At 41.3% G+C, this 21,694-nt stretch overlaps 1 protein-coding gene across 2 annotated transcripts in view; it reads right to left on the bottom strand.

Annotated features, from left to right (window-relative positions):
• Positions 1-21,694, bottom strand: part of ptprn2 (protein tyrosine phosphatase receptor type N2) — a 218,206-nt gene that overhangs the window by 33,572 nt on the left and 162,940 nt on the right. For both annotated transcript variants that reach the window (XM_064332770.1, XM_064332769.1), the window contains 2 exons: positions 12,982-13,194; positions 2,857-3,051 (listed from right to left, as the gene is read on the bottom strand). In XM_064332770.1, coding sequence (XP_064188840.1) covers positions 2,857-3,051; positions 12,982-13,194 — 408 coding nt within the window. The remainder of the gene's footprint in view (positions 1-2,856; positions 3,052-12,981; positions 13,195-21,694) is intronic.

Genomic DNA, 21,694 nt, shown 5'->3' with positions numbered 1-21,694 from the left:
GGTCCGAACAGCAAACAGCAGGGGTCTGCTGAACCCGCCCCGCGGAGCAGCGCCGAAGGGTACGGAAATATTGGAGCAGGGAGCGTTGCGTGCCGCCTGCACGCATACGGGACAGCCCGCTGCGCGTCGCGCAAACAGGGCTCCACCGCAGAGCAGGGGAAACGTCAGCACGACGTCAACACGCGTGGGCGGCACGGCAAAGACGGGAACGCAGGGCTGCCCGACCCTGTTCCTGGAGATCTACAGTCCTGTAGGCTTTCAGGCACACCTGATTCTACTCATTAGCAGTTCAATGAGATCTCTCGCAGTGCGCTTTGTTAGGGTTGGAGTGAAAACCTACAGGGTGGTAGATCTCCAGGAACAGGGTTGGGCAGCCTTAGTCTACTGAAAACCATGATAAAAGCTTAATTTCCTGACAACAATAAAAATTCTGCAGGTGTTCTTTGATTGAAGGCATTTTCATGGCCGACGTAGTTAAGGTGGAGGGTGAAATGGTGCAAGCAGTGAGCTGTAACCGGGCTCACAAGGGCCACTAGTGTTAAAGCTTCATATACCTTAAAAGTGACACCGTGTGACCCAATGCGATAATCATGATCGGATAAAAAATATGGTGTGATTTATTAATATAATATATTTAAATCCCGTCTCAGATGCTCTAAATCAGACTCAACCAAGCCACTCCACTACTCGCACAAATGCACATGTACACACAAAAATCAACACACCATTAATCAAAACCACATTAAATAGTTTGCACTGTTGAGAAGTGTGGCGTTAGACAAATGCCTTTCGTATAATGAGGTCCACACTGAGAGCTACCCGCTCAGTGATTTCTTAAACTTGTTCCAAATGACTAAAAGAAAAAAAAACGTCGCATTAAATTAAAACAATCAATTGAGCTGACAACTTTCCCTCAGCCGAGAATGAAAGTTTTACTAACGAACAGCAAAAAAGAAAACAGCAAGAAAAACTAAAATGCAGCTGCCAATCAGGAGAGCAGCCATATTGGATTCTTGAATGGCTCTCATCACACCTCATTTGGCTTCAACAAAATACAATGGAAACTGGTGAAAGGGAATTAGTGTGAGAGACTGAAAGAAAGAGGGGGGTTAGAGAGAGAGAGAGAGAGAGAGAGAGAGAGAGAGAGGAAAAGAGTGAGAGAGAGAGAGAGAGAGAGAGCAAAGTTGAGTACTATCAGGTCTTAAAATACGCTACACTGTGGCAGATTATCTATCTGTGGTGAAAGACATTAATCAAATTAATAGCTTGACCAAGACTAGACTCATTGAGCACATCCTGGCAATACAAACTGCCTGACACAAACAAACAGAGCCGCCTCAGAGGACAAGCTGTGACCACAGTGATTCGACAAGACGTTGAGAGACTGCCGCACTTCATCAAAACAACATAAAGTAGGGGGCACTTGCTTTCCAAAAATAACACAGCTCAATTCACGAATCCCTATCCGACTGGACACAGACAGATTACCCCTCCTCCTTGGAGAGGAACAGAGGTGTTCAGCGCTGGCTGTCTAGCATGTTGCTGCCTGCCGGAAAAGCACTTCTTCCATACCTTATCAATTTAACATATGAAAATAATAAAGAAAGATATAATAAATATGGTAATACATAATATTTATAAAATTAATGACTTACAATACATTATTATTATTATTATTATTATTATTATTATTATCCACCATTATCTATACCCGCTTATCCTGAGCAGGGTGCGGGGGGTGCTGGAACCTATCCCAGTGTGCATCGGGCGAGAGGCAGGAATACGCCCTGGACAGGCCACCAATCTATCGCAGAGCACACACACCATTCACTCACGCACACACTCATACCTATGGGCAATTTAGGGTCTTCAATCAGCCTACCTGCATGTCTTTTGACTGTGGGAGGAAACCCATGCGGACACGGGGAGAACATGCAAACTCCACACAGAAAGGCCCCCAGCCGAGATTTGAACAGACCTTCTTGCTGTGAGGCGACAATGCTACCCATTTCACTACCATGCCACCGCCTATTATTATTATTATTATTATTATTATTATTATTATTATTATTGAGCTTCCTGGTTTCCGGTTGTTATGGGTATTGGTGTATTATCTGTACAGTACATGCTTTGACGACGCAATTGTATATTTGCCATGTTAATAAAGCAAACAGAAATTTAAACTGGGATGGTTTGACACAGAAATAAAGAGAGATGGTGAGAGAAAATGGACAGAGAGTGTTTACCAAGATCATGTGATCGATGGAGACAAAAATGGAGAGGGAGTGTTTACCAGGATCATGTGACCAAAGGAGACAGAAATGAAGAGATAGTGTTTACCAGGATCATGTGACTATTGGAGACAGATACAGAGAGAGTGATTACCAGGATCATGTGACCGGTGGAAACAGAAACGGAGAGGGAGTGTTTACCAGGATCATGTGACCGGTGGAGACAGAAACGGAGAGGGAGTGTTTACCAGGATCATGTGACCGGTGGAGACAGAAACGGAGAGGGAGTGTTTACCAGGATCATGTGACCGGTGGAGACAGAAACGGAGAGGGAGTGTTTACCAGGATCATGTGACTATTGGAGACAGAAACGGAGAGGGAGTGTTTACCAGGATCATGTGACCGGTGGAGACAGAAACGGAGATGGGAGTGTTTACCAGGATCATGTGACCGGTGGAGACAGAAATGGAGAGAGAGTGTTTACCAGGATCATGTGACCGGTGGAGACAGAAACGGAGAGGGAGTGTTTACCAGAATCATGTGACCGGTGGAGACAGAAACGGAGAGGGAGTGTTTACCAGGATCATGTGACCGGTGGAGACAGAAACGGAGAGGGAGTGTTTACCAGGATCATGTGACCGGTGGAGATGTCCATGTTGGACTGGGCGGGCTCCTCGCTCCACATGGAGGTGCTGCTCCGTGCGGAGGGGCTGGGAGAGGGCCCGTCGCTCAGCTGTGACGACACGCTGCTGATTCGGGAGGTGTGCAGGGGCTCCGGACGTTCCGCCGTCCTTACCGCCATGCGCTGTCGACACAGCTCCTGGGAGGGAAGGGGGGGGGGGGGGGTTCCACAAATGAGTCCCTCTTCCCAGGGAATACAGCCTGTCACTTAATGCTAAATCATGTGAAACCATTGCCGGTGCACGCTTCCGTACCCGGTACCCTTTCTGTTTATTTAAAGCCACGTCTCTAAATTGCCTTCAATCGCCGTGGATCAGACAGCCCACGGCACGTGTCACATGACGGCACACGCCACAGCATCAGGAGGAAGGTCACAGCCCTAGAACAGTGCCTGAGACACGGTTCACAGTTCACACGCCACACACGCTTAAATCTATTCATCTATCGACACCCGCAAATAGGGGAAAAAACACTTTCAAAGCTGAGGTGTTTGTGTTGCGTAAACACACCTTCAGTGATAAAACACTGGTGTCGATTATTTTAGAGTGTTTCTACATGCGCTTGTTGCTTCAAAACAAGGGAAGAAACTGATAAGTGGTGAAAGAAATCATGACTTCTGACATAATATCTACATATTACTGTAATAGGATGACAACAGACAAAGTTACGGATGCATGCTTTAATTGAAGACTTTTTGAATTGCTGTAGATTGTAGATGATGGTGATGGTGATGGTGAAGCCACACTAACAGAAATATAACCATTAACATGAAGAGCACACCAATACTGCATTTTTCAAGTATATGTCCTCAACCACTGCAAATGTGCACATTTACACACAAACACAACATCACACTTCACTTTCACTCTGTATCTCTCTCACCCACATGCACATACAACTCTCCTATGGTCTAAAAAAATATTGGTCTCTGCATTAAAGAATAGCGTCAGCCACACACACACACACACACACACAAACACACACATACACACACACACCAGGACCTCTGCATCACAGAGCAACTTCAGCTACACACACACGCATGCACAAGCACACACACACACACACACACACACACACAACAGGACCTCTGCATTACAGAGCAACTTCAGCCACACATACACACACATGCATGCACAAAAACACACACACACACACACACACACACACACACACCAGGACCTCTGCATTACAGAGCAACTTCAGCTACACATACACACACACGCATGCACACGCACACACACACACACACGCACACAGACACATGCACATGCATGCACACACAGACACACATGCACATGCATGCACACACACACAAGCACATGCACACACACACACAAACACACATATTGTATTTGTGGGCAACAGTGAGCATAAACATGGAAACACAGAGATTACCACAGTGTGCAATAAAAAGATGACAATATAGTGCAGCGTACCAGCAAATTACAGGACAGTCATAAAATACTGTTTCTAATATGAAGTGGTTTTATGTTGTTTTTGGATGAAAATACCACAGTTCTGTGGTTTTGTCAGCACCTTAAGTAATTCTGAATCATGCTGAACCTGTGAAATGAAGTAACATAAACATTGAGAAGGATGATGTTTGAGAGAGGAGTCATTTCCAAAAACAAAATTTTCTTTAACTGCTGAAGTATGTTTCAGTTTCGCTTCCAAATTCTGGTTTCACAAATAAGCTTGGTCATTTTAATATGACTCTTTTTTGCATAATGCCACAAAATTCCCTTTAATCTGTCACAGTATTAAAGTACACATATGGCCATTATTATCGATCCTGTTATGTAACTTAATGTCACTTTCATCTATGTGATTACAGAATATTTATTTTCAAAAAATGTGCATATTTTAAATAAAAACAATAAGAGTCCAAATATTCACAGTCAGCACAACAGAACAAGTATCATCACCATTAACAATAATAGCAATGGTGACCTCATTGACCACATAAGAGTTCTAACAGTGTTAGTGATGAGCAGTGAGGAAGTATGTTCCCTTAATTTAATGGTACTGTTAGAGCATTTGTGCATCCCTACTTTACAAAATCTCCCATCTTTCTACCAAAACCCTGAATGGAAGCATGCATTCTATAATAAATGCTGCTGGATTGCTAATAGCAGGTGGTCTCCTTTGAAATCCAGACCAAATCAAGCGATTCACCCGGCCTTTCAGCCCAGCGTCAATATGGCCCCTGCATAAAATCAGCCTTATTGTGACAGCCGGACATGATTCATATGCAAATCAGCTCTACCTGTCCTCAGACTGCCCTGGCGCTAATTGCTAAGACGAAATTTTGTCAGGGTGTCTGGGATTCGCCGAGGACCAGTAGCAAACAGCATCGCCAAAAAGCTGAATAAAACCCAACACAAGCATTTTACAGGCACAATAACCCATTGAAGAATAGTTTTTTTTGGAATGGTTTTTTTCCAAAATTCCAAGTCAATGTTCTAGAATTCTGTTACTTTCAGTTACCAGTAGTGATTATTACATCAGCATTAGAATGTTCAGTTAAGATCATACTGACTACCAGCCCCAATCTGCTGTGAACCTCTATAACGTATTTGCTTTGGGGTCATGTGCGAGCATTTTGCACTTCCTGAAATAAAACATCCCTTCCTTTGTCTAAGTGTTGGGGTTGGTGCTGGTTTCCGCGGCGGCGGCGGCAGCCGGGGATTCCTGCTGCTGAGCGACGCCTTGATGGCGGGTGACAGTCCGTGGGCGCGCGGCGGAGGTGCGCATCGGGAAGAGGCGAGCGAGGCGAGGCGCAGACCCCCGCCATTCGGGAGACGGCGGCAGACGAGGGGGTGGGTGGGGGGGTGGCTGGCTGGCATCGGGGGGGGGGGAGGGGGGTGGTAGCGATCTGCCCTTCCCGGCATGCTAATTCCATGGCACAGCAGGATCAATCATACTCCTCTATTATGTGCCACAGGAACTCTGGGGGTACCGCGCACAGGAAGGGGCCCCGCCGCTCCCCGACAATGCCAGCCGCCCTCGCTGCCGCCATTGTGCCGGGTGGGCGGATGCGCTCCGCCGACGAGCGCGGAAGAGGCGCCGCCCGCGCCAAAACCCCCTCCCCCGTCTAATCGATGACCTTTCTGGGGCCCGGAGGTTAACGCAGCCAGCCTCAGAGAAGACACAGCAGGGCATGCAAATCCCCTCACCCCAGAAATAAAAATACAACTAAAGAGTCTAATTGTGTCAATCAGGAAAAACAGGGGGAAAAAATGAAGGCCCAAGTCAAGGTCAGCGCTGCATTAAAACCAGCATTTATGATCTGAGCTCACCGAACGCAGAGGGGAGGAGGGGGGGCAACCGATTCCGTCTTCATTTGGGGCTTATTGATTTCCATCCACACGCATTTAATCAATAATTTATCATTCTTTCAGGAGACATCTGCCGTATTCTTATTTTTAAAGCTTGTTAAGGGGCCATGTTTTCAGTCTGTATTGACATCTAAATTTTGATTCGTTGTAAAAGGTGTACCACAATTCCAAAGTTTTCCTGAGTGGTGACGTTGTCAAAACTCTTGGACATGATATGGATATGTTTTCCTTTTTTCCCCTAAATATTGTTCACAATGGAGTATGGAATTAAAGAATAAAATTATTTTCCAGGCAGAACAGCAAAGGTGCCCTAAACTGAAAGTAATGCTTTCATTTTTCTTATTTTTCATTTGATTATTTTAATAAAAAATGTAAGAAAATACACATGATTTCCTATGAAGGTAAAGCCGCAGCTGAAATGCACCAGTAATTATTTGAACTTTTTTATTATTCTTATGGCAAAATGAAAGCATCTTATGGCAAAATGCTGTGCCTCATTCAGTTAGTTTGCATTTAGACTATTATTTCTGTGTCACATACTAAATTATATGTGGCTGAAAAGCATATATTTACTTGGATTTTGGAAAGATACATATACAGGTACAATTCCACAGTTTGAGTGAGTGTGATGATACATCTGACAGGATGTGATATAGGCCTGGATTCATTCAACATGTGTCCTCAAAGGTGGTCTAAATTTATCTTCAGATGTTTATTAGAATAGCATTAATTTGGCGCTCACAGGGAAATGTTCATGGAATTGAGGACACAGTGTCTCAGAAACCCTTATAGAATGACACAGCAAAATTCAATAAATTCTCTGCAAAATTCAGCAACTGGGCTGGGAATTCTCAGTATGCGCCTGAGTATTTATATTATTTTACAAGTGTACTTTAAACACAAAACACAAAGAAATAACAGAGTAACAAACTTTATCCCTTATAGAAATGCAATAAATTATAAATATGTGGACATATGTGTAAAATATAATAATACATTTATTTCACTGAAGTGCAATATATTACTATATCTTAAAGTAGCAATAATTAGTATATTTGCCAATATATTATGAAGAATTGCAGTATATAGGTCGTATATTTTTTTCTATGTTTTATAATATATTCCAGTTCTGTAAGGGACGATATGGCATGACAATATATAATATGAACAAATACACTACATTATATCTGGATGTATTCTGATCATTTCTGTTCAACGGAGATTCAAAAATATGTATTTTAAAAATTATTTTATGTCACAATAAAAATGGAAAAAATACACAAAAATAATGCTTTTTGTGTGAAAAGACTGCTTTGCTTTTGATGGTTTTTGGTGAACAGCTGTTGTGTAGTGTTATTGCGCTCTTGTGTGTATATTAAATTCCTGTTTGCATTGCAATTTTTACTACTGACTTGTACGTATCTAATAAAATGTATTTTTCAGCCTTTGAAAACCATAAAAATGCTGGCCTAAGAAGTCCTCACGTAAACCATACATTGGTGTGGCTCAGCAGTAGATGAATGTAACAAGGTTAATGACTTAATTTTTGAGAAACCACTCTTACTTAACTGTTGTTTGTCTTTTTTTTAAAAAAAAAGAAAGAACAGCACAACATTTACTTGCAGCTTAAAGAAAGATAAAGCAAGCATACACACACACAAGAAAATGTACAGAAATTTGACAAGATAACTATGTACATGTATGTACACCCTCATGTACTCTTACATACTCACTTTATGAGATAAAGTGAGTATATAAGTGTTACTTATAGTTACAGAAACAATACAGAATGGTATAATGTTAGTAGTATTATTATAGTAATACTTAAAGTAGGAATGTTGCACTATAATATTTCCAAACAGCAGCTATAGGTAACAAAAATGGCAAGTGGTGGGGTACTTTCATAAGTCATTTTTTCATAAGTAGAGACTGATGACAGGAGGGCACATTATCCATATTTAAAGGTAATGTTGTTCAATACTATGGGTAACTGAGCAATTGTTTTTCTTTTCCATGTGAAATACGTAAGGTTTGCAGCACTGTAACCTGCCTTCACCAGTCATTGTGAAAGAGACGTGAAGAGCACTTCTCTGCAAATGACTCCGATCAACTGAAATTATTGCCCTTGGATCAGGGACACTGTTAGGATTAGATCATTAGACTTTACATAATCACTCAGTCATTCCATCCAAATCAGAGCAAACGTCATTCTTCGAAACGGGCCCTTTCTATCTAAGTCTATCTATCTCATTGTAAAATTTTCCTTTTCAGCTCATCACACACGGAAATGGAAGTTTGTCTTGCTAACAATGCAGGGTGCGCCAGACAAACCAGGGACGGTCTACATTCAAACAAACGCAATGAAAGTGTGACGTGGGAGGGAGGTGAATGAAAAAAAATGCACTCAAACGCACACTGAGGTTCCAACACTTTAACACCTCGTTGTCACCCGTACTGAGGGAGCAACGATGGCGGCCGGGCGGGGGGAGGTCGAGCGCGGCGAGCTCGAACGAGGCGATCTGCTGAATCGCAAGGACAGCAGCAGACGGTCTCAATTCAAAAGCTGCTCCACTGCTGAGAGGAAGAGTCCATTAACCCTTCGAGTGCAAGATCACAAACACGCGAACATTCTAATGCTGGCGTAACGATCACCACTGGTAACTGAACGAGTTCCAGAACACAAAAAAACATTCCCAAAAAAACCTACCCTTAAAAGGGTTAGTTTACCTCACAGAAGTGTGTCAGGGTGTACTGATCCACAAAATAACCCATGCAGATCTGAGGACATCACTCATACACCTAAATACATGTATCAAGTATCATGTGCAGTAGCTATATAATGGGTGAATGTTTTGTGCAGTGAACCCAGAATCCCCAGTCATCACTGGCTCAAGTTTTTTTGTTGGCTAGATAGTGAAAAAAAAGTATTTCACAAGAAAAAGCAAAAACAAAAAAATAACACAAGCAATAGCCAGCAACATAAAAGGGACTGACCAGACAGCCCCATTAAATCAATTATACGCCTACACAGGCACCCACAAAACCAGCATCCATTAAAAAAACACTGCCATTTGAAGCAGGTCCCTAAGAATGTGTGACGCAAAAAAGAAGAATAAGAGAAAAAACCTGAGGTGCTCATAAATACAGCTGAGGGGTTAGGAGCCTGTGTGCAGGGTGACAGTGATGCGTCACCCCATGCCCAGGGAGCGTCTGCAAAGAGCCGTCGTCTTCGGCACGTGCTCCAGCCCCAGCTCCCCAGCATTAATAATTGCCTGCTAATGGGGAAGGGGGGGGGGGAGGGGGAGGGGTGTGACAGGCCACATCTGAACTTGGCGGCGATGTCTGCGCGCTTTCACAGAAGCATCAACGGCGCTGCTTCCCGCTCGGACTTCCCCTTCCTGTGAGAGGAGGGAGACGCTCGGCAGCCTGGGAAGCGGGGACCGGCCCACGGGTCGCTGAAAGAAGGCACGTGCTCCTCAACGGGGCCATAGTCCGCCTGATTAGCCTCCGACGCGCGCCCCGCCATTGTCTTTCAAACGGTCGCGTACGCTCACATAAATCTCCCCTCTGTTTCGACTGCACGCTGGCCTATTTAGCATGCTAAAGTCATCTGGCTTCACTGGGTTTATGCGAAATAAAATGTAGCCCAAATGAGGTAGGATGGATTAAATGCAATCAAACACACCTGTGACATGATATTGAGTTGTTCCAGCCATAACGCTAATATCATTTATACAGTGATAAGGCCTGGTGGTGCTTCATCCGGAAAATGACCTGATAATTCCAAACCATTTCAACGTGTTAAATTCTTATATGCAATGCGCTCTCCAGGGCTGTGTCAACACAAACTTCTTAAGAACAGTAAAAGGTTAATTTCAACTTGGCATCACAGATGCCACTGAGTAACTATCACCCGTACTGACAGCAAAAAGCATGTCCCTTCATTAACATGAGATACCCTTCATTATCATGACAGAATACGAACTCTCATCGACATCTCACCTATTTCTGATCCTCAGATGAACTGAAACAGGTAATGTCACTGTCCCGGTTTAAGGGAATTACAGCACAGTTGCAGTGTGATGCAAAATGACATAAAGGAGAATAGAAAATATTTCACCATTATACCTTACGGAAATTGAATGTACTGAAAATATATTGAACTAAAATATATTTTCACATTGTCTCCACACTTATTTCACTGCTATGACACACATTTATCATTGCACTTCACATTACACTACATTTCTCATTACACTACAAGTCTACATATAAAAAAATGTGTATATATATATATATATATATATATATATATATATATATATATATATATATCACTTCCATGTTAATATGAATTTATATTCTCATCACAAAATCAGCTCATTTTAATATTCAAACCAAGGCCACAGAAAACAACACTGAGGGCTGCTATCATAATCATTCAGGTGCTCTGAAGTGTGCCTAGCATCAGAATAGGAAATGGTGTGCGTCTGCTGCAGCAAAGCAGACTCTAATTGCATGTAGAGCATCCAGCTAATTCCGTGGTCTACAGCGAGGAAGACTACACAGCAGCCATGGGAATGGCTGTTAACGCTACGCCACCGAAGGCACGCAAACGGACGCAAACACACGCAAACACACGCAAACGCAAACGCACACAAACGCAAACACACACAAACGCGCGCAAACATGCACACCCGAAACACAGCACGGCTCCTCCGACATCTTCACCATCAATCAAAAAAAAAAAGAGAAAAGAAAAAGAAGAGCAGCATGACGTTGCTATTGTTGTTATTTTGAGTTTGCGCTTTGGTTGAATTATCCTTCTGTGTGATTTACAGACAGCTAAAGTATGTGCATCTTGTGTTCACGACGCCTTAAAAGATCTATATAAATAAAATATTTATATTCCAAAATACCAAACCACTTAAAAAAAAAAACTACAATAAAACATAAGTATTTTGTTCTTCCAGCACACCGCTGTGACAGTCCGCATCACAGTGCAACATGTAATTAAGGCAGGCAGCAACGTAGCATGACATATTTTAAAGGAGTACATAAACTCTGAAGTTGTAAAACTACCGTCAAGTTTTCCACTCTGAAGTTGTAAAATTACCGTGAAGACTTTCAATGTTAAATTTAGCTGAGCTCATTATAAAAACAGACTGCAGATTAAGCCCCTCCTGACCCAAGAAAGGAATGGGTGAAGAAAATGTCAGACAGTGAAATATAAACTATTTCTTTGCTAAAAGGCAAAATTTTAATTATGGATTATATTAATAATGACATTAATTAAAACTGTCAGTTTTTGGTCCTGTTCATTATATGAGCCAGGCACCTAGATGCTAATACCCCAGTTCAGACCTCCTAGGAAGCAATAGCATGCGCTTTCAATCAGCTTGCCTGTCTCACAGGTCATCCAAACAACGTGGCTGATGAGAAAATGTACTATTCCAAGGAAACGTAACAATCAGCATTAATCAAAAGGCATACAATACGGCCATGATTCAATCTTGCAACAAAGCCCATAAACTTGAGTGCTGATTTTAAGCTTGTTTAAATATATACATTAATGTACTGTAGTGTGCTGTATATACAGATATTAAACCTAGTTTAAAATGCAATGAAATTAATAAGAAAAGTTAACACTTGCTTAAATTTTAAACTTTAAATTAAAACTGAAGACGAAAACATACATATTTAATCTCCAGCTCAGTCTGATTCACAACTTGCAAAGTTTTCACTGCAGACAGTATTTACTACTGAATAATACTCAGTAGTAAAAATGCTCATGATATTTTCACCACACAGATAATAAAGGACACTTTTAATGTACATTTGACATGGATTAACTCCTGGTTCATGTGCACTAATTTCATTTCAAAATTTCTTATGGCAACAAAATGAATTATGGTAACAAAATATCATGCTTTAAACAAAAAGAAAATATTATTTTTACAAGAAAATAAAATAGTCATTAGACTGTGAACATGTAATGCAATGTAACTGATATGCTAAACTACTACAATAATGAAGTAACAATGTGCATACAAAGTTTAAATTCAAACGCTAAAAACTAACTAGGTTACATTAAACAACATCACCAAAAAATGTAGTGATGCACATCAATAATTTGAATTAATGTTCAACTATTATTTCAAATATTACATATCATGAACCTGCGAGTAAAATATACATTTATTATATTCTGCATTTGCGTGGATTGCAATGTTTTGTCAAAGCAGTTGCTTCATATAATTATTTAAAAAGCAATTTGAATATGGTTCTTAAAACAATTCACACAAGAGAGGCTCATTAACCATGATTTGATTAAATTGTTAAATAGATAAAAGCAAAAACAGAAGCCTAAGAAACAACCATTTAGGATCCTAACTGACAAAGTTATATTGGACCATTACACAAACTCAGTTCATGCAAAACAACCACATTCCATTAAGGTACTGAACTCCTGTACAAACACAGTACCCAAAATGTTGTGTAAAATAATCAAATCAAATATAAATTCAAAATGCAAATCAAACACACACACACACACACACACACACACTTGTGCATATAAAACACACGTGCACACGTACGTGTACACACTTGCAGCTCCCAACCAATAGGAATTAATCAGAACGCGCGATCAATACGCCTTGCCCAGCCGGTGAGCCAGGGATGAGACACAGCACGGGGTCAAAGGTGATAAAGAAGAATCCTCTCACCTGATAGGCGGCTGGGGCCTCAGCGCTGGATTCTGCGCCCAGGTTGGTGAGCTTCTCCTTCAGCTTGTGGTGGGATCGGTGGCGGAGGCAGAACATCAGTCCGGAGCCCAGCAAGACTCCCATGATGCACACGATGGAGACCACCGTCAGGGCCAGGAACTTCACCGACTCCGAGCCCTTGTACTCGGTGGGCAGCTGGCTCGGTTTGCTTTTCTGAAATAGAAGACGGACACATTTTTACTGATATTTACCATGCTCGTAATGACTAAATTTATATTTCATAAACCTTGGATTTTGTCTATGGTTATACTAAAGAAATATTTTACACACAGAAGCGAGTAGCATTCTCACATTTACATACATGATGTCATGATGGTGATGTGTCTATCATACAGTATGTTATTGGAGGGATGATCACTTGCACACATAGCTTGATTTTATTTCAAGCACTTTTTAAAAAATGAGATTTTTGTGACTGACATATGTCAGCTGTCAATGTCAGACGGATGTCAATATTTGAAAGATGCCATTCACACTTGTGGCAAGGCTCAGGCAATGCCGTGCATTGCAGAAACAGACACAGGAGATGCTACAAAAGAAAGGGTTTTTTTTTCTTCTTTTTTTTCTCATTGTTGTGAATGCGCATTCATTCCGCTCCTCACTTCTATTGAACCATGACCGAGGGAAGCAGCGGCTGCTCAGTGGAGCCACCGCGGTGCGAACAACGGCGGGATGCTGGGCCCGGGCCGGCCGCATTGAGACGCCCATCCACGCCGCGGTTATGAAGGCAAGGTGCAGAAGAAAGAGGCACTCTCCCTTGTTTCACTCAAGCCACTCCAACGGCTCCCTTTTTTTACCCCCCAAGATCCATTTATGGAGGATATCCTAAGGAACAAACAGCTGCTGGCTTTCACCAGAGGGGAATAATTAGGGGCCTGGTGCTGCCACCCTACTTGCACAGTGTTACACAAAAAAAAAAGGAAAAATTAAATAAATAAAATTAAAATTCCAAGCTGAGACACATCTCCACCTGCCCCTCCCACCATTAGAAATGCCTAGTTAGGCCATTCATTATTCTGTTCTAATAGCAATTTTTGTGCTGCGCATTCAGTTCTGTGGCTTCTATTTTCTACACTGTCCTGCACGGTGTAAACACTGACTCTGCACGAACCGCAAAAGGCTCATTTTACCTCGGCATCGCAGAGACCACCGAGCAATTATCGTCCGTCCTGACTGTAAGAAGCTTGTCCCTAATTAGCCCCCTTGCCTTTGGTTAGCTGGATTAGGCTGGGGTCCGGACTGTGAGTTAATGGAAACATGGCATGAAAGGGACTCCAGGACAGTCCTGCCTGGTAATGTTCTACAGAGGGAGGCTTGTCAGATTGTTAGCCCCAGGAGGTGAGGTGACAGCCTCGGCTAATCCGCCAGCATTGTGAGCCATTGTGGAGCATTGTTTCGGAATGCCTGCGCGGCTCAATGTCCCTTCTTTTTTTTTTTTTTTTTTTTTTTTGAGGGACCGAGTAGATCAGTAGCAGGTTTTTTTTTATTTATTCTTAGCTGCAGCATTCACACCAGATCTGAAAAAAGGCAGCCAGAAAACTGCCTCAAAGGCAGAAAACTATGGGCCCAGCGAGAGCCCAGCCTCAGCCACGCATCTGCGCTCCCAGCCCCTAATTTAGCACTGAGGGAAAAAGCAGCACTCTAAGGACTGGCAAGAAGGAAAAAAAGCCCATTTTCAGATGTGGATGGGGCGATTGTTTTGCATAATGCTTACTTATACGTGTGTGCGCATGTGTGTGTGTGTGTGGTGTGTGTGTAATATATGTGCGTGTGTGCGTGTGAATTCACAACTACAGTACAGACAAAAAAAAGTGCGCATTTCCTGTCAATTAAAAACTATGCATGCAATTTACCTTGTTTCCAAACAGAAAAAGGCTTAAAAGCCCCCCCCCCCCCTCACCACCACCACCACCACTGCCTAAGATAGTAGCACCAGTGAGCCCAAGGTGTTGAGATACCTGGCTCATACTAACACTCATTAACATTTTCTCTGTATCTATAGTGATGATACAAACATATCCGCAGAGTCTGACATGAGTAGAGGGATTAGGGACCTTGTGCTTAGGGATTTGTTTGTGAAAAAAAGTTGTTCAAGCAGCTGCGTAAGTTTGACACCCCATTCTATTTGTACAAATGCAATGACTACCTGGAAAAAAAAAATTATCTACATTGAAGACTAAAATGTAACGTGTGTGCACGGCGTATGTTGGAAGGTTTAACGGCACACAAGGCCATTATACCACAGCATGAAAAACAGAGCAGAGCAAGCAACAGAAAGGGTGCATTTCCAACGAAGCGGCTTTAGAATCTACCCCTCCCTCACTCTCAATAGGCTTAACACTTTCAATCGAATTACATGAAAAGATCTTGATGAATAGAAGATTGCGGTTAGCTAAATAATGTCTACAATTAATTATAACTAAACAGAGCAAATGCATTTAGATTTTCTAATTATGTTTGGCGAAACACGGGCGGAAAAACAATAAACATAAATAGAAAAATGAGCTGAGGGTATTGGAGATGTCCAGCCGTACGATCAGGCCAGTTATTTCAAAGGAAAGAGAAGAATGTCAGTCAGAGCGATACGATAAAAAAAATACACAATCATTTCTAAAACAAAATATCACAAACATTACACAAAATCAATTTAATATGGTGCCAACAATTAATGAGGTGAATTACATCAGATGTGTGTTGCAGAGGGAAATAAGGCACTTAAGAACTAATATGGAAATGCTTGGAGAGATGAACCAATGAATGGCCCAGTTACACGGGTAGGTTCTTCATGCTCTGACCCTGAAAACGTTTTTTTTTTTTTTTTTTTAAAGTATTATTTTCCAAGAGTTCCTGGCTTTTGGTCTAAACACATTTCCTGCTTTAAAGTGTCATTAAAAATGGTATGCAGGCCCAGCAGTCATTTCTATCGGACTTATTACACGCTTGAAGTGATTGTCGTCAGTGAATAAATTGGTTAAATGTTCAAAAAACCAAGTTGTTTCAAAAATTACCTTGAAGGCATTATTATTATTATTATTATTATTATTATTTAAATAAACTTTTAAAATACTGTGCAAATATTTTTCAAAGCAAAAAGATTTATAACTGTTTTTTTTCTTAATATATCTTCTATTATAGGAAACTTTCCAAGTGAAAAGCATCCTTGCTGAACTCTTCTTTTTTTTAAATAGCAGGCCCAAATGCCTTTTTTAAAAACAGAAAGCATTGAATCCAAAGAAAAGCAAAGAGGGCTTTGTCTAACGACAAATTACTTTCGTTGATTTGTTGAGATGAAATTAAACTTTCATATTTGTGTGGAACAACTTAGCTGACCTATACAGTTTCTTCCCATTATTTAAAATCATTTCAAAAAGACAACAATTAGATTGCATTTACTGGACATGCCTGTTTTTTTTGCCAAAAAGAAACAAAAAAGGGTCAACAGAAAAACTTTTATCTTCGAAATACAACAAATTAAAATTCAGCAGAATACCTTTGTAAGAAAATTACTACATCAAACTTTGCATTAAACTACAGTAACAAAATATAATCTTAATTTGTATTTTTTAACATAGCTTCTGTATATATTTACTTTTTCGCCTTCAAAATGGATATTTATTTCCACATTGTCAAATATTATTTTATTGTCATAATTATAATTCAAATTAAAGCTCAAACGTATATTCAATACAATACCAATTTCCAAATAATTTATAATGATGGGAATGACAAATAAAAACTTTTTTTTTAAACGTGTAAGGCATGAGCACCCTGTCTGATTGCAGTATTTTTACAAGGTTCTAAAAAACGGAAACAAACTAACTCCAGCCTGAGCTGCTTGGTCGATTCACCACCTGAAACAGGCCGCGTTTATTAGTCCTTGCCATTTTGTAAGGCTGGAGATGGAGGGATTGAAAAGGGTTCGTTCTCTCTGTGAGGGGGTATGAGGGATTAGCCAAATCCGCACAAGACAAAGGGCAGATGGGTTTCTGGAGCTCTGGCTTATTCAAATGATTGAGAAAGGTCACAGCGAGAGCCTTGCACCCATTCAGCCGAGAAGACACAATGATCTCTCGCCAACCTCTGGAAGCACAATACTTCTGAAAAGTTATCGTCACCCCTTTCAGTAAACAACCCAACACAAGAATGCACACACACACACACACACACATGGGCATATACACACACACACAAACACATACACACACACGCACGCGCACAGACACACATGCACACACACACGTAATATTTTCACCTCAAAGATTCAAATTGCCCCATTCAAATGGAGAATCACTTAAGCTACAAATTGCTTTTAGATGATGAATCACTGGAAACACATTTTAGGCAGATGTGCCCATTTACAGTTGAAGGAAGCCCTAACGGTCTGGAAAGGTTATCTTCATTCTAAGGTCTGACTTATTTTCACTTAAATAGAATTTATCAGAGAGCCGAACAGAGTCCCCTGCAAAATGCATACAGTGTAATGTGCTAAAGAATATTGCAGTATAATGGGAGTTGCATTATTTCTGACTACATGCCATAATGTTCCACTTCAAAATACTGTATATTCACTCAGACAAAAGTCATTAACAGATTTCAACGATTCAACCTCAGCAGCAATGCAGTAGGACATACTGCAGCAGGTAGAAATCATGCAATTATGTCCTTTAAGCAAAATTGAAAGTTAAACTGACAATCACCAGATGAAATCCATATTCCTGTCATGACTGCAGAGCATGTGGTAGCATTTGCCGATAGAGCAGTGGTGCTAATTAGATCCTTTTCATAAATATCTTGATAATTATATTAAATCAATAGTCCGGGAATATTTTGCAATATAACCAACATAAAAGGTTATTATGAAAACAGAAGATGTCTGTTTAGAAAATATGAGATGAATAAAACCAGCCATGTTTATATACTTTACAGGAAAGAAAATAAAAAATAAAATACAAAAATTATATGAAAAATAAAATTAAACATCAATACAGGCGATACAATTTGGTTATAATCAAATCCATTGTATGTGGACATGATAAATAAAAACATTGTATTCAGTTGGGAAGTCTACTATATTTATGAATATTCATCAACATTGTAAGTAATTATTTGACTTCTAAATTATTAATTACTTCAAACAAGTATATTTTGAGATTTTAACGGTGGAAATGAAAAGTGTAACAAAAATGTCACAAAAGTCAGCATGCATGACAAAATAAAGTAACAATTCTGTCTTAGCTTTAAAAAAAAAATAAAAAAAATAAAAAAAACTCATGGCATCGATTGTTCCGAAGAAGAGGGTAACCGATAAAATGTATCACTCTCCAGTGTAGTCTGCAAACCCGTGAATGACTTTTGTGAACGTGCAAACTTTACATCGAATTAACCAGATGTGCACGTCGGTGTTCTCGAATGCAAGGCGCGTAGATTTAGCAGTTGGAGTAAAATCCAAATTTAATGACATGCACAATTACACATAATTTCTACGCAATAGTGTAAGCTTCGAACATGCCCGTTTCCCAGGCGACAACATTACAAGGGAGGAAAATCCATCCGCCTTGACAGGAACACTTAGATGGATAAAGTGACGTGAATATCGAGATAGTGATTTATATGCAACCACACTGCCCAAAGATCAATGGTTAAAAGCACAGCGGATGAAAGCAGCATTAACTGAACACCTCGCTACAGCAGACACAGACCGTCACTTGATGATGACAGTTCGCGATAGACTCCGAATGTCACAGCCCAGTTCGCAGGAGGTAATTAAACCCGCGAAGCTAGCAGGAGAGGGACGACGCCGGAAGCCTACGTTTGCGACGCGTCCGAGAGCCACAGTCCCACAGCACACGGCGCACAAATCAAACAGAGACACAAGTATCGCTGCATGCACGCTTGAATATATTTACCTAAATCCATGGCAAAGTGACGGGCAGGGTGGTGCTGTTTTTTTCCCCCCACCTCGTGCAGAAGCGCAGGTCTATCGGCTATTCCAGAGGAGAGCTTTTCTAACCGGCACTAGCAGCGCGGGAGGCACCAGCAGCTCTGAAGCCCCCCTCTCTCAATCCCCGGTCTAAAAGTTAGCAGCAACCTTTCCATCCGCCTCAGCAGCAACAAAGGCTGAGCTCGCCGTCACGCTCTCATCGAGGAGTAGAGAAAAAGGAGAGAGAGAGAGAGGGAGGGAGGGAGGGAGACAGAGAGAGAGAGAGAGAGAGAGAGAGAGAAGAAAAAAGAAAATGCCCGCCAGATTTTCAAGTCTTACAGAATTCGGCAGCGGGACTACTGAGCCCCTCCAGTGATGGTTCGCCTTTGAAAAGAGAGGGGAGGTTTTTTCCTTTTTTTGTGACCACGGAGTGTGGGTTTGAGCCCCTCCTTATATTCAGTGGCCTCAGAGTCCCTGTCTGTAGCACATGTCATATCCACTGGTTGCTATAGTAATGCCTCCACATGTTGCCGACAGCGATTGCTTAAGGTGGGATGATTTGCTAATAAGCTTGTGGTGGAGATTGAATATGAATGGACATTGGGTTTGTCACTCATTTGTAATGCTGCTTGGGGTTTCTTTTTTGTGAATTGCTATTCCTTTACCTCTCTCTATCTCTCTCTCTCTGACTCCTTCTTACTCTCTTACCCATGTTCTTGGTATTAGATTGGAACTCATGAGGAAAATATGAGGAAGCTGAAAACCAAAAAAAATAATAATATGGATGCGCGCACACACACACACACGCACACACACATACACACACGCATGCACACACACACACACAGAAAGATGACACAAAAAGATTTAAATCATTTTTAAATGCATTTTCAAAGCCCCTTTCTAGTAACTTGTATCATGTGCTATACTCGTTCTACGTTCTACCCCAGAACTGAAAGAAAGCCCATTCAATAGGTGCCATGTGTGTTGAAAGACAACCACTAATTTGAATGATGATCGTAAATTATTCAGCAGCAGAACTTGGCTTTATAAATGATTTTAATGCTTTTTTTGCAAGCTTTTTGAAGAATGAATGAATATCAAAATTCACTGCTGTAGGGTTTTATGAACTGCACAGCAAAATCCTGGAATCCTGGAGTTTTTTTAATGTACACAAGAGGCTTTGGAAAACATCTTTGCTTATCACTGAAGAAGAAACACTTTCCACAGAATAATAAAAAAAGCAAACCCTGACAGAGTAAGCAGAGAAGAACATTTCCCCCGGCAAACAAATCTCACGTATAATACTAATTACTTATTAGTTTGAGGAATAATGATGGCAGAGAGAGCCACAGCTGCAGCAAACAAGGAGGGAGGGAGGGAGGCAGGGAGGGAGGGAGCGAGGGAGTGGGGGATTAAAGAAAGAGGGAAGAGAAAGACCAGAAAAGAAGGAAATCCTGTCAAATGCAGATGACGGGTCTTGGGAGGGCTCTTGAGTTTATCTTTCCATTCAATACCACTCCTACCGCGCACCGCCATTGTTTCCCCGCGCGACAGCTGGAGCTGGCAGGCCAGACCCCGGACAAAACAAGGCCTTTCACAGCCACACCGGGCTGCGCTTTGACTGGAAGAATAGCTGCCACAGCAAGGTCCAGCTTAGAGCCATGGCGTCCCGTTTCCCCAAACAGCGCCCGGCTGCTTATTTAAGGTCACTACGTTATAAGCTTCGGTTCATCGAAATTTTAAAGAACAGCTGCACCCCCCCCTTCCTCCATCCCACCCCCATCCCTACCCCCACTCCACCCCTCAGGTATCAACCGTCTGACATGACTCCAGAGTTTAATTATTATTATTTATATGCTTGGTGCACACTGTAGTCTATGGTGATGCAAGTAACTTACATTTACATACAGTTATAAATTGACTACATTTACTTGGGAAATCCGAATGTGTCGATGCTCCCTTCACCTGGGAATTAAATGAATATTTTGCTGATATCAAGGCCGGGTCTTGAACTAATTACCATCATGACTTACAATTTTCAGCTTAGCTGATACAGCGTAAGATTAAATTTAGATAAATATCTACGATATAATCAGTTTTGTTTCAAACAATGAACACAACTATGCCTTTATTCATTCATTCTGCTTTAAAAAAAACTCACTCAAAGTTGGTATTTTTACCAGTTGAGACATTTATCCATTTCAACTCAAAATGAGTCATTTAGTCGAGAACTTGCTAAATTACCAGTAAACCTCTGGATAACAACACTACCTGAATACCATTAGATATTAGGGTTTATTAGATATTAAAGTTAGCCCTTTTGTAAAGCTAGACAGCTAACCACATTACACTGATGCACACAGACCACAAATGATACTTCAGGGATATTAGAGAGTAGTAATGGTATATTGAATTACACGTGTGCTGTAAACCTCAAAGATAAACAGGGCTCCTGAGTCATTAAAGCATGCATGTTCAGAGCTGCGCCTCCTAGTCTAGCGATATTCAGTCTGGGCCATGCTCCTAGCATGTGGGTCATGTGACATAATTGGCTTTGTTCAAAGTATAGGGTGGGTTGAAATTGACCATGGTTACTATGGTAACTGTACATACATAACTGTCCCCCAAGAACTAACCAGGCACCTACAATTTGTAACTGCTAAATGGGCCTCTCCTCCAATCAGAGTTCACCATGCTGTAGTACATGCATGGCAGGTAGTGTAGAAAATC

This window comes from Anguilla rostrata, chromosome 4 (assembly GCF_018555375.3).
Source record: "Anguilla rostrata isolate EN2019 chromosome 4, ASM1855537v3, whole genome shotgun sequence".
NCBI classification, from domain to species: domain Eukaryota; kingdom Metazoa; phylum Chordata; class Actinopteri; order Anguilliformes; family Anguillidae; genus Anguilla; species Anguilla rostrata.
This window is presented reverse-complemented; position numbering and strand designations above follow the sequence as displayed.